Source organism: Electrophorus electricus, chromosome 17 (genome assembly GCF_041902795.1).
Source record: "Electrophorus electricus isolate QZ-2024a chromosome 17, ASM4190279v1, whole genome shotgun sequence".
Lineage (NCBI taxonomy): Eukaryota > Metazoa > Chordata > Actinopteri > Gymnotiformes > Gymnotidae > Electrophorus > Electrophorus electricus.
Window position 1 is genome coordinate 18,340,760 of NC_137513.1, and position 13,359 is coordinate 18,354,118.

General features: G+C 42.0%; 1 protein-coding gene across 1 annotated transcript in view; it reads right to left on the reverse strand.

The window, feature by feature from the left end:
* maml2 (mastermind like transcriptional coactivator 2) overlaps nt 1-13,359 on the reverse strand; it is a 41,759-nt gene that overhangs the window by 14,363 nt on the left and 14,037 nt on the right. The window contains exon 3 of the mRNA XM_027027672.3: nt 986-2,218. Within this exon, the coding sequence (XP_026883473.2) occupies nt 986-2,218 (1,233 nt within the window). The remainder of the gene's footprint in view (nt 1-985; nt 2,219-13,359) is intronic.

The following is a 13,359-nucleotide window of genomic DNA, read 5'->3' on the forward strand; positions in this document are numbered from 1 at the left end:
TTCAAGCCCCCCCACTGCCAGGTTGCCACTGAGCAAGGCCCTTAACCCTCAATTGGTTCAGTTGTATTCAGTCTTAATTGTAAGTTGCTTTGGATAAAAGTGTCAGAGAAATGCGGTAAAGGAAGATGTTCTGATGTTCCCCAATCATAACAAACGAGTGGCTCAACATCCAGCACCAGGCTAAGCAGATTACAGCTACCATCCACAGATTGTCCCTCACAGCTAAAAGCCTCCAATTAGCAAATCGTACTGTGCACATCTATGCCCTGACACTGAGCATCTGTGACAAGCAGTGAAATTATGCGCTTCTCATGTTAAATCCACCACACTTTAGCCATCCAGGGCCCTTGTCAGTTTGCTTCAAGGGGATAAACATAATGATGCCCTGAGAGTACTGAGACTGAAACAACAATCATGAGACGAACAGCAGCAGAAGCTGGCAATGTGTAGAAGTGCTCCATGCTACTGTAAGCCCAGGAAATGAAGAGGAAAATCACGGCACAAAATGTTACCGACTAACCTAATACCAAAATTAGATATAAAAGTCAGAAGAATACATTAGAGAACACATTAAAATCAGTAGACACTACTGTGACCAATAAACTGCTCTTGTGACAGCATAGTTGCATTACTTGAAACAAACATAACAGTTATGCATATTTTAATTACCTTAGTATCTTACTTAATTATTTGTTTGCTTATGTCAATAGAGACTAAATACACAAATAAAAAAAAAAAGGAGATAACCCAGTCACAGGGGAAACATGCTAAAGGTGTGTGTGTAAAGCTGCTGCAATTCAAATCTCATAACAGTGTGCGTTAATCCCTAGTTATACAAATTCTCACTGTATGTCCATGTGCTCTAAGAGAAGCAACATCAGAAATACCTATTGATGGTTTTCATTTAACATGGAAAGATAAAACATCCTGTCTCTTCTTTAACAAAGAAGAAAGAGACACATTAAGCTTTCTGTAGGTATCTTACCTGTCTTTGTTGGGTTATTTTAAGATTAACTGGAACATGCTGGCTCAGGGGCTTGGGCTGTAGACAAGATGATGACTGCATAGTTAACTGAAACTGAATGTTTTGGCTTTCTGTAGACTCTGGGTTTTGTATAGATGGTTTGCTCTGTGACCCAGCCACATGGCTTGTGATGGTAGATGCTTTAGTAGTGAAATTTAGCCTAGGTCTAGTCCTGAGAGCTTTTATATCTGTGGAATTAGTCTGGTTATACCCGCTGGGCTTGAAGAGGCAGTTGGCCACACCTTTGCCCTGACCAGAGCTCTGAGGGCCAATTCCTGGCTGCCTTAACAGACTAGGGGTGGCAATAATTTCCTGACCAAAGGGATTGGAATTGGGGTCCATGGCAGAAGGCCAGTTTTGCAGCCTTGCAGCTTGGTTATGCTGTTGGTGGTGAATTAGAGCATTGGGTGGTTGTTTGGGCTGCTGATTGGCTGCCATTTGCTTTAGTTGCTCAGCATGTGATATCTCAGGCCAGGCTGGTAGTCCCCTAGAAGCTGTTGCTGATGCCTGAGACACATGACCACGGGCCATGTGCCCCAGCACCGCTGGAGAAGTTGCTAAAGCCGTGGTTGCCATGGAAAAGGATGGACCAGCTGATGCAGGCCGGAGCTGTGGAGAGCTTCCTGGCACCTGGCCAAAATCAGGTGAGTATTCGGTCTTGATTGGTTTATCTAAGTGGGGACAGGGATGGGCTGCACTAGCTGAGCTGGGGCGACCAAGATCCAACCCAAACTCATCATCTTGCTTCAGCATCTTTTCCAGTTCCAGGTCATTGAGAGGTGGTACTGATTTGGTGAGTTCATCAAACAAGTCCTGAAGTTCAGGGTCAATCGGTCCTCCAGCCTCATCCTTGAACTCAAACACAGCCATTGCTGGATCAGTTAGAGAATGGCCGCAGGTCTGGATATCTGCTGGCTCTTTCTTCACATCCCTGAGAGTCATGTTGAAGAGATCACTTCCAACACCAAGGGGCATCATGAAGGGGTCTTTAGGCTGAAGTGTGTGAGACAGAGACAAAGGACCTCCTAAGCTTTGAGACTGTCCTGAGTCCACAGCAGAAGAACTAGGAAGAAGTGAGATGGTCTCCATCCGAACACGCTTGAAGTCTGGTGTTGTGCCCATACAGGATAAGCCATTCTGCTTAGGAGTATAGCCAGATGGCCCCTCTATCTTTCTTCTCAGTGAACCCTGGAGCTGTAAAGGCAAAGAAAGTTAGCAAGTTAATGTGAAATTCATGTAAAGAGACTTTATTTGCAAATACGATGGCTGTTATAAAAATGTTTAAGCAGCAACATTAAAGAGATGTTCAGCAATTAAGGTTTTTAGTCCAGTTCTCTGCATTACGGTTAGGGTTAGGATTAGAGGTTAAGGTTCTCTGCATGCAGGCCAAAGTGAGCCCCTTTTCTGCAAGATTAAGAAAAGTGCACATATTTTTACTTAATTCTTATTAATCATCAATTACATCAAATTTTGATGAGAAATCTAAAAATAAAATAAGAACAAATCTCTATAGAAATTGATCAAATATAGTAATTTGCTATCCTTGTTCATTTGACCATTTTGAATCTAATATTTTATGGTAATGTTTGTGGTGGAACCTGCCAGTAAGGTTAGATACAGAAAAATAATACACATGGGCTATAAATGACATAACATGATTTTTTTCCAAGGAGACTGGTCACAGGTATCATGAACTGGCATAAATACACTTGAACAAAAGAGGTTTTAACACTACTAAAAACTAAGAAAAACACAGATCTGAAAACTCTGCATTAGCTGAGCAGATAAGTTTAAACAGATAGACAGAGCAGATACACAAAGAAAGCTTTTTATCTGTTAAACTCATTTGCATGAATTACATTTCCCCCTGTTAGCTCACTGTAAAGAGAGCATTCTCCTGTGTGCAAGACTGTTCTCTTTGTCTCTTGAGCCTTAATTTATGTAAATGAATCCAGAACAATGATTCATAAGTCCCACTGAGTAGCTGTAGGGAAGCATTTGGAAATGTAGTCAGACATATAAACATTAACTCCTAATCCAATCATTTCACAGACCAAATAAATTTAGTGATACAATTTTGTGATGAAGAACATGTCTCAAATACTCCAGAAACAACCAACCAACCCCTCCAAAATTAACTAGCATTGCCTGCAATCTTCCTGTTGCATGCAAATTCATAATCATTCCATTACAGCCAGCTCCTATGACCTCGAGACATTGTGCTGTAATAATATTAGTGCAGGTATGTAGTAAGGAACAGCGTTCCCGATGCAGTGGCAGGTTAAAGGCTTCTCCTGTTTACGGGGCTGGCAGTCTCTCTCCCTCTCTCTGTCTGCCTGTCTTCTTTCCTCTCCCTCTCTCTGTCTGCCTGTCTTCTTTCCTCTCCCTCTCTCTCTCTGTCTGCCTGTCTTCTTTCCTCTCCCTCTCTCTCTCTGTCTGCCTGTCTTCTTTCCTCTCCCTCTCTCTCTCTGTCTGCCTGTCTTCTTTCCTCTCCCTCTCTCTCTCTGTCTGCCTGTCTTCTTTCCTCTCCCTCTCTCTGTCTGCCTGTCTTCTTTCCTCTCCCTCTCTCTCTCTGCCTGTCTTCTTTCCTCTCTCTCTCTCTCTCTCTCTCTCTCTCTCTCTCTCTCTCTCTGTCTTCTTTCCTCTCCCTCTCTGCCTGTCTTCTTTCCTCTCACTCTCTCTCTTTCCTCTCCCTCTCTCTCTCTGTCTTCTTTCCTCTCCCTCTCTCTCTCTGTCTTCTTTCCTCTCCCTCTCTCTTTCCTCTCCCTCTCTCTCTGTCTTCTTTCCTCTCCCTCTCTCTTTCCTCTCCCTCTCTCTCTCTGTCTGTCTTCTTTCCTCTCCCTCTCTCTCTCTGTCTGCCTGTCTTCTTTCCTCTCCCTCTCTCTCTCTGTCTGCCTGTCTTCTTTCCTCTCCCTCTCTCTCTCTGTCTGCCTGTCTTCTTTCCTCTCCCTCTCTCTCTCTGTCTGCCTGTCTTCTTTCCTCTCCCTCTCTCTGTCTGCCTGTCTTCTTTCCTCTCCCTCTCTCTCTCTGCCTGTCTTCTTTCCTCTCTCTCTCTCTCTCTCTCTCTCTCTCTCTCTGTCTTCTTTCCTCTCCCTCTCTGCCTGTCTTCTTTCCTCTCACTCTCTCTCTTTCCTCTCCCTCTCTCTCTCTGTCTTCTTTCCTCTCCCTCTCTCTTTCCTCTCCCTCTCTCTGTCTGCCTGTCTTCTTTCCTCTCTCTCTCTCTGTGTCTGTCTTCTTTCCTCTCCCTCTCTGTCTGCCTGTCTTCTTTCCTCTCACTCTCTCTTTCCTCTCCCTCTCTCTCTCTGTCTTCTTTCCTCTCCCTCTCTCTCTCTGTCTTCTTTCCTCTCCCTCTCTCTTTCCTCTCCCTCTCTCTCTGTCTTCTTTCCTCTCCCTCTCTCTTTCCTCTCCCTCTCTCTCTCTGTCTGTCTTCTTTCCTCTCCCTCTCTCTCTCTGTCTGCCTGTCTTCTTTCCTCTCCCTCTCTGTCTGCCTGTCTTCTTTCCTCTCCCTCTCTCTGTCTGCCTGTCTTTTCCTCTCTCTCTCTCTCTCTCTGTCTGTCTTCTTTCCTCTCCCTCTCTGCCTGTCTTCTTTCCTCTCACTCTCTCTCTTTCCTCTCCCTCTCTCTCTCTGTCTTCTTTCCTCTCCCTCTCTCTTTCCTCTCTCTCTGTCTGCCTGTCTTCTTTCCTCTCTCTCTCTGTGTCTGTCTTCTTTCCTCTCCCTCTCTGTCTGCCTGTCTTCTTTCCTCTCTCTCTTTCCTCTCCCTCTCTCTCTCTTTCTTTCCTCTCTCCCTCTCTCTCTCTGTGTCTTCTTTCCTCTCCCTCTCTCTCTCTGTCTGTCTTCTTTCCTCTCTCTCTCTCTCGCTTTCTTTCCTCTCCCTCTCTCTCGCTTTCTTTCCTCTCCCTCTCTCCGTCTTCTTTCCTCTCCCTCTGTCTGTCTTCTTTCCTCTCCCTCTGTCTGTCTTCTTTCCTCTCCCTCTCTCTGTCTGCCTGTCTTTTCCTCTCTCTCTCTCTCTCTCTGTCTGTCTTCTTTCCTCTCCCTCTCTGCCTGTCTTCTTTCCTCTCACTCTCTCTCTTTCCTCTCCCTCTCTCCGTCTTCTTTCCTCTCCCTCTGTCTGTCTTCTTTCCTCTCCCTCTGTCTGTCTTCTTTCCTCTCCCTCTCTCTGTCTGCCTGTCTTTTCCTCTCTCTCTCTCTCTCTGTCTGTCTTCTTTCCTCTCCCTCTCTGCCTGTCTTCTTTCCTCTCACTCTCTCTCTTTCCTCTCCCTCTCTCTCTCTGTCTTCTTTCCTCTCCCTCTCTCTTTCCTCTCCCTCTCTCTGTCTGCCTGTCTTCTTTCCTCTCTCTCTCTGTGTCTGTCTTCTTTCCTCTCCCTCTCTGTCTGCCTGTCTTCTTTCCTCTCTCTCTTTCCTCTCCCTCTCTCTCTCTTTCTTTCCTCTCTCCCTCTCTCTCTCTGTGTCTTCTTTCCTCTCCCTCTCTCTCTCTGTCTGTCTTCTTTCCTCTCTCTCTCTCTCGCTTTCTTTCCTCTCCCTCTCTCTCGCTTTCTTTCCTCTCCCTCTCTCCGTCTTCTTTCCTCTCCCTCTGTCTGTCTTCTTTCCTCTCCCTCTGTCTGTCTTCTTTCCTCTCCCTCTGTCTGTCTTCTTTCCTCTCCCTCTGTCTGTCTTCTTTCCTCTCCCTCTGTCTGTCTTCTTTCCTCTCCCTCTGTCTGTCTTCTTTCCTCTCCCTCTGTCTGTCTTCTTTCCTCTCCCTCTGTCTGTCTTCTTTTCTCTCTGTCTTCTTTCCTCTCTCTCTCTCTCTCTCTCTCTCTCCCTCTGTCTGTCTTCTTTCCTCTCCCTCTGTCTGTCTTCTTTCCTCTCCCTCTGTCTGTCTTCTTTCCTCTCCCTCTGTCTGTCTTCTTTCCTCTCCCTCTGTCTGTCTTCTTTCCTCTCCCTCTGTCTGTCTTCTTTCCTCTCCCTCTGTCTGTCTTCTTTCCTCTCCCTCTGTCTGTCTTCTTTCCTCTCCCTCTGTCTGTCTTCTTTTCTCTCTGTCTTCTTTCCTCTCTCTCTCTCTCCCTCTGTCTGTCTTCTTTCCTCTCCCTCTGTCTGTCTTCTTTCCTCTCCCTCTGTCTGTCTTCTTTCCTCTCCCTCTGTCTGTCTTCTTTTCTCTCTGTCTTCTTTCCTCTCTCTCTCTCTCTCTCTCTGTCTGTCTTCTTTCCTCTCCCTCTGTCTGTCTTCTTTCCTCTCCCTCTGTCTGTCTTCTTTCCTCTCTCTCTCTCTCTGTCTGTCTTCTTTCCTCTCCCTCTGTCTGTCTTCTTTCCTCTCCCTCTGTCTGTCTTCTTTCCTCTCCCTCTGTCTGTCTTCTTTCCTCTCCCTCTGTCTGTCTTCTTTCCTCTCCCTCTGTCTGTCTTCTTTCCTCTCCCTCTGTCTGTCTTCTTTTCTCTGTCTTCTTTCCTCTCCCTCTCTCATCTATCTATCTATCTATGCTGACATAAATGCCCAGTCACCTTCCCAAAGTCTGACTTGTTCTCTTAAATGACTAACTGTGCAAGTGCGTGTATACTAGGACAGTCACACCACTGTATGAACTCATTCATTTATGAATACATGGATGATATTTATAATAAGGCTTCATGTCATCAGACGTACCAAAATATTAACTGTGCAAAACCAGATGCACATTTAACAGAGGCAGTAACACCCCTCCCTCCTTAGGTATACATGTCTTACATGTACAGTTCATCTAAAAAAATAACCTAATAAAATAGATGGTAATTGAATATAAAATGGTTAAATAAATAAATAGCAATATTTGGAAAATAGCTATGTAGAATTTAATGAGCACGAAGGGTGTTTTGGAAATTGGTCTATTGGTCTTTAGAAATAGACTGCAGGCATTTCGCACAACAGCAAGAAGCAACAAACAAAAATGATGCAACAGCTCACTCTTTAGAATTATAATATAAAGACATATCAAGGACTTAAAAAAGGCATAACTCTGTAGCACTAATACTTTATAGGAAACATCAGGCTTGGCTCAATCTTATGTGCTAACCACATAAGAAATAATTCCATGTTCATTTTGGCAGAGAGGTGGTGCAGAAACAGTGTCCTGTATTCATGGAAAATACTCCTGACGGATCTGTGAGTGATCTGAAAATAGATTTTCTGATTAAGCTTTAATGAGCTCAGAAGCTTTTGGGACATCTATGAAAGTGACTTCTGGCAAGGAGAAGAAAAGTCTTGCAAGATGTGTATGAGTGCATCTGCTGGGAAATGGCGTCCTTGTGCTGTGCAATAGAAAAACCACAATCTGAACTCTTACTTTCAACTAAAAAATGCATAAATACACATTTACGTGTGATAATATTACTTAAGGATACGAGGATGAGTTGAGTTTCGATGAGGATACATTTTGATTTTTACTACAAAGTCAATCTGCACAAGGGAGTTTGCCAAACTATGAAAAAGTAAATGTAAATAAGGTTTGAACTGAATGGCATTGAGGCCGACATCCCGCGCTTCAAAATGGACTTTTTCACTTTTTTAAGGATTCTGTTTATTTACATGATTCATCATCCAAAACTCACCGAATCACAGAATTCCTCACACTCTCCAGGACTCTATAGACCTCTAGTCTTAATGACAGTTCAGCAGAACATTTTATACTCAGGGCATCCCAACAACAAAAAACAACAACAAGAAGACATCATAATGTACCCAAGAAAAGAGTGCTCTAATAAAATTTGTTATGGCTTGCATTTGAAAGTGGTTTCTTGAGGTCCTGTCCACTAATAGTATACATTTTTATTTGAGTTTGAGTGCATGTACAATATAACTGAGCACACTGTTATTCTATCTGTCTGTATGTGTGTTTGTGTGTGTGTGTGTCTGTCTGTCTGCTCCCTTTAATCTACTCTCCAGACCTTTCAGAAATGTCAATCCTCTTGTGAGAATCTTCACTCCATCTCCGAATACAACCTTAAAAACAACATGCTGAAAATAAATAAATAGCACTATTGTGTTTCTAGGGAGACATAATATTTGTATGGTTGCATGGGCTGTTGAGTGCCTGAAGGTGGAAATTCAACTGGCTAGGAGAGAAAACCTATAAAGAGAGAAACAGGTTAAAATTTCACTGATGACTTATCCACAGGCCTGCTTATACAATAAACCTTGTGTGGGTTTCATACAATCAGATTCATTGGAACAGTTTTACATTAGCATTTACACCCACCAGCAACTTTAATAGAAACATTTTTTATGAGAAACACCTTGTAGATATACACACTGAGACTATGGCCCATGCACTATTTGTATTAGACATCCTCCAGAACAGACTGCTGAGCCCTCCTTTATGACACAGGCCTGGCAAAACAGTCAAAACAACTACTAAGTAAAATAGATTTAGCATTAGGATTAGGATGGTGTATACACACCATCAGATGGTTACTCCTAACATGAAGAAATGGAAGTTTGATAGTGACCATGCCAAACTTCAGCTTCTGTTTTAAGGTCATCCATGACCATGCGAAACGTCATCGGATGGAGTAGCCAAACAATTAAATCAATCAAATAGACCAATCCATTACAGATTTCTAATTCCCCACCCCTCTAACCCTTTACTCATCACTTCCTGGAAAACAAGCACGATTCTCATTACTTCTAAGCATACACACACTACTCATTACTTCAAAATAATTTTTTGAAAAAAAATAAAATAAATAAATAAATAATAAAATCGGCAAGGTGGGAAAAAGATGGAGCGATAGACAGATAAAGAGAGGGGGAATAAGAAAAATGGCAGGGACAGAGAAAAGAGAGGGAGGGCTACTGGGAGAGAGAGAGAGAGAGAGAGCGCCTTCAAAGACACTAAACATACATGATGCTAATGGTGGGGTGTACATAATTACACTGTGTACTCCCTAAACCAAATTACACTGGACATTCTCAGCAGTGAGATGAAGCCCCTCTCTCAACAGCTCTCTTCAACTGCACACCATGTGTAAGGGAATTATACAATATATGCGTTTCTTCATTCTCATTGTTCATGCAATAACTGTGTGGATACTAAGGAGAAACGATAAAGAGAACCAAACATGCATGGACATACAGGGCTTAGTGTGAAAAAGGGTTCTTAATGCAAATCAACTCAAGAATATTATTGGTTTCGGGGATGGAATACAATTTTGATTTCTAGATTAAACGTAACTGCAATTTAAAGGCCCGGCACCATGTTTTTTAAATCTGTGAAAAATATTTCTGCAAGAATGTTATATGTTCCAGTTTCCTTTTAATTTTCCCCTAAAATTAAAAGGAGTTTATTAAAGTTTCTTTTTTCTCTGTTGCCTGTCATCATTCTGCTATGTGCCTGCAAAATGCCGCAAAGTAAAAGTATGTGGGCGTAGACTACAGCGGATTGATTGACAGCCTCAGTGTCAAACGTAACCACCCTAGTCAGTATGGAGCAGGCTGGAAAACAGATTGCATCAAAACAGCTTTATTTTCCACCTGAAGCGCCTTAAGTGTTTAAATAGAGACTAATCAAATGCTCTGATTATATTAGAGGATGCCACAGTTCATATTTTAAGCATGAATTTAGAGTGGTATCATCTGTGCATTTATTACATATTGATCATGTTTACTTTAAAGCTACTAAACAACATTAGCCAGCATGAGCTAGCTGATATTCTGCTGGTTAACCAGGTCTAGTTAACAGACTTTGATTATACACGGCAGGAGCTAAACATGTATATTGGCAGTTTTAAAAAATGTCAGTATATGGCATTATATAACATTATAAAAATAAATTTGTAGATGAGCTAAATTACATAAATTAAGAAAATGTTAGCCTGCACTAGCATTTTCTTCCATTCTCATTGCTTGCTACATTAATGAATAAAGTGTCCATTTAAAACAATCACTGGGACAAATCCGGAGCTGAACAGAGCCCAATTTTCAAATTAAACTGTAGTAAAATGCCTGCTACAAACTTGTATTTAGTGTCCCTTCAACTACAGAAAGAAATTTGAGCCATTTTGATTTGGTCTCATTTTCCTGAATAAAATAAAAAGAGTAACACCTTTCTCCCACTTGTATGCAAAAAGTGAGCATTTGAATGCATGTGCCATCTCTGTTACTGGAGTAGAGCCATGCAGATTGAGTGAAGGTTTTCACTGAGTGATTGAATATTTTCACATGAATATGTAATATAAGGCAGCTTATGATTCACTAGTCAATTAGTGTAATGTATGACTTCAACAATTATAACAACTAAATCGTAATTCCTAAGCAAAAGCTAGGGGTCAGTATAAAAAAAAATGTAGAGGTTATTTTATTCACTCTGCAATGGCCAATTAATGCTAAACTAAAGCAGAGGCATGAAGACAATCGCATACTTCCTGCTAATGTAATATTTTGAATAAGGAAGAAGCATCCTCTGCAGGGTTAGCGTTAACCCTAACCCTAATTCTGTGCAGGGCCTTTGATGTGTTTTCTACATAAACACTGGTGCTCATCAGCTAATCATCAGTTTCACAAGGTGCATCAGTGTATTGCAGGAGGAACAAAAGCTTCACCCTGCAATCCCTTAAAGCTGCTGTAGGTAACCTGTATAAAAATAACTCATATTTAAAATAAACAAACAAACAAATAAAATCAGGCCTCACCTACTGATCCTAATGCCACCTGCAACAATCCGCCAGGCCAGAATCAACACAAGCAATCAGAGCCAGAGTGAGGAGGAGTGTCATCGTATAAAAACAACCAATCAGAACCGGGGAAGAGTGTCCGACAGAGTGTCAGTTACTGCTCGTGCATGCACATGCCCTCACTCAGTCAGTGAGCGACTTCAGGAACTTTGCAAACGCAATGACAGGCAGACAACCACCATCTCTCCTTTACCAACAACAGCTTACAGGACAAACACAAGCAAACAGATGATGACATGAAGGAAAGAAAGATGGAAAGAATGAATTAGACTTTGTAACAAGGATAAGTACTGGTGTGGCTTTTAGACGTGCAAGGAGCTACAAGACCCGAGAGGATTCAAAGCCGATGCAGCAGAGTTAGATACATTTCTGCTTGATAATTGATTTATTGTTCATCTGATTTTTTTTAATCAACTACAAAGCTAATACAGTAATGGTTAGAGTAACACTCTACAGCACAGTTCTCATCTTACTCTGATGTTGCAGTAGGACTAGGATTACATTATTTTCAATACTAAGGGTTCTGGTTAGTGTTGTTTTATTGGAAAGTTACTGAAATCATCTTTATGAAGTGCCCCCACAGTAGCGTCAGTTTTGTGCATGTCCTGATATTTATGTTTGCCTCTCTCAGTGGGTTTTTTTTGCTTATTTAGTACTATACATGACAGTTCTGTTATCAAACATGCATCTAAGCACTGATAAGTGCGTGCTCACTCTTTTTACTGACAGTTATCGGTGTAAGTTACTTTTCAAGTCTTAAAGATTTATTCTGTTGGATAGCAATGTTGACATTTCATAACGTGCACAGCAGCCTCCTGGAGGCGGGACTGGATCACAGTGGAGAGGAAGGGTGAGGGGCAGGGCCTGGTAATTGTGCTCGTTCAAGTTTTCGAGCTCTTCTCGGTCCTACTGACTGCAGCTCTAATGTATTAAGCCTGATAGAAGAGCTGAGTATATATGTATTCTTAGCTACACAAGCATATTACAGAAATTAATGAACAGTGTTCATATAAGATGACATACTAAGTGAGAAGCACTGTAAAAAGCAGTAAAAAGCAGCAAGTGTGTTTATCACATTTGTCGTACCATGAACATCAAGGGGCTTGTCAGATCAACGGATAAGATCCAGAACATCTTATACAAGAACAAGTATGATCAGAGAACAAGTATAGGATCAATAAGACTATGCCAAAAGACCTGCTCTCTGGACATGCTCTCATCATCTTGGTGGACATCGGTCTCTCCCTCTCGATCTCTGTGACCGTGTACATACACTCATCTTCAGGAATTTACAAAGAGAGAAAGAATCTGAGTAATTTTGTGAACCAACTGACCAAGGCTTGTCCAGGACACCAGCAAAACAGGCACATTTATACAAAGTGACTACAGAGGACCACCTAGTAGACAGACTGGCATTTTGGATGGTCATCTTCATACTTCATTTACATCCCCTGAATGGCACTGCAGTCACCCTCAAGCCAACCACACAGAGTTGGTATCTCAGAGTCGGAATCCCCCTCGGCAAACCGGACCTCTGCAATGGTTCATGGCTGTAGTTGGATAAGTATTTTCAGAGCACCTATCGTTTCCATTATGCCCTAAAAGGAGAAGTATCCATGGCCCTGGTCAATCCTCATATTACACATTAGAAGATTAATCAGAAGTAATTTACTCAGATGTTTTGATATAGTTGCAAATAGGCTCATCTTATAATATATTCTTGAAAAGAAAAAGAAACTTGGAGGAAATATTAGTAATGTAGTGCCCTAATGATTTATAAGCACTACCTAATGCAGGGGAGCCAACCCGAGTTCCATGGAATCTCAAAGGCTACCCCAAAAGCACAGCTTGGCTCGTGGGCTGCTCCTGCTGATGTCCTGTTTCATTTTATCGTTTCCATTTGCAGATGACAGTCACCAGTGGTCCCCCCCTCCCCCACTCCTCACTCGCTTGCATTTTCTCCCTCATTCCCACTCGGAAAGAGCAGAAAGATCTCCAAACAATACACAGCCTCAGTTCTTGTCTGCTGATGTCAGTGATGTTCCTTAACTGTTTAAACAGAATTTCTACCTACTTGTAAACAATATGTCCACCTAATTATAAACACTCTCTCTACCGACTTACCAAATGCAAGTAATTAAATATGGTCTTACTAAAAACCCTATCCCTAACTAAAAAGTGTGTGTGTGTGTGTGTGTGTGTGTGTGTGTGTGTGTGTGTGTGCATGCGCGCGCTTGAGAGTGTGGGGAATGTGAATCATATTTTCACACACTGATAGAAAGGGTATGAAATTACTGAACTAAACTCAGAACTATTTCAGCAGAATACAGACATGCAAAACACAGTCACACAGAATCCAGACACACAGAATAGTCACACCTGTAGAGAATAGCCTGTAGAGAAAATACACACTACAGCCTTTAGAGAGAACACACAGTATAGCCTGTAGAGAAAATACACACTACAGCCTTTAGAGAGAAAACACAGTATAGCCTGTAGAGAAAATACACACTACAGCCTTTAGAGAGAAAACACAGTATAGTCTGTAGAGAAAATACACACTACAGCCTTTAGAGAGAACACACAGTATAGCCTGTAGAGAAAATACACACTACAGCCTTTAGAGAGAAAACACAGTATAGCCTGTAGAGAAAATACAC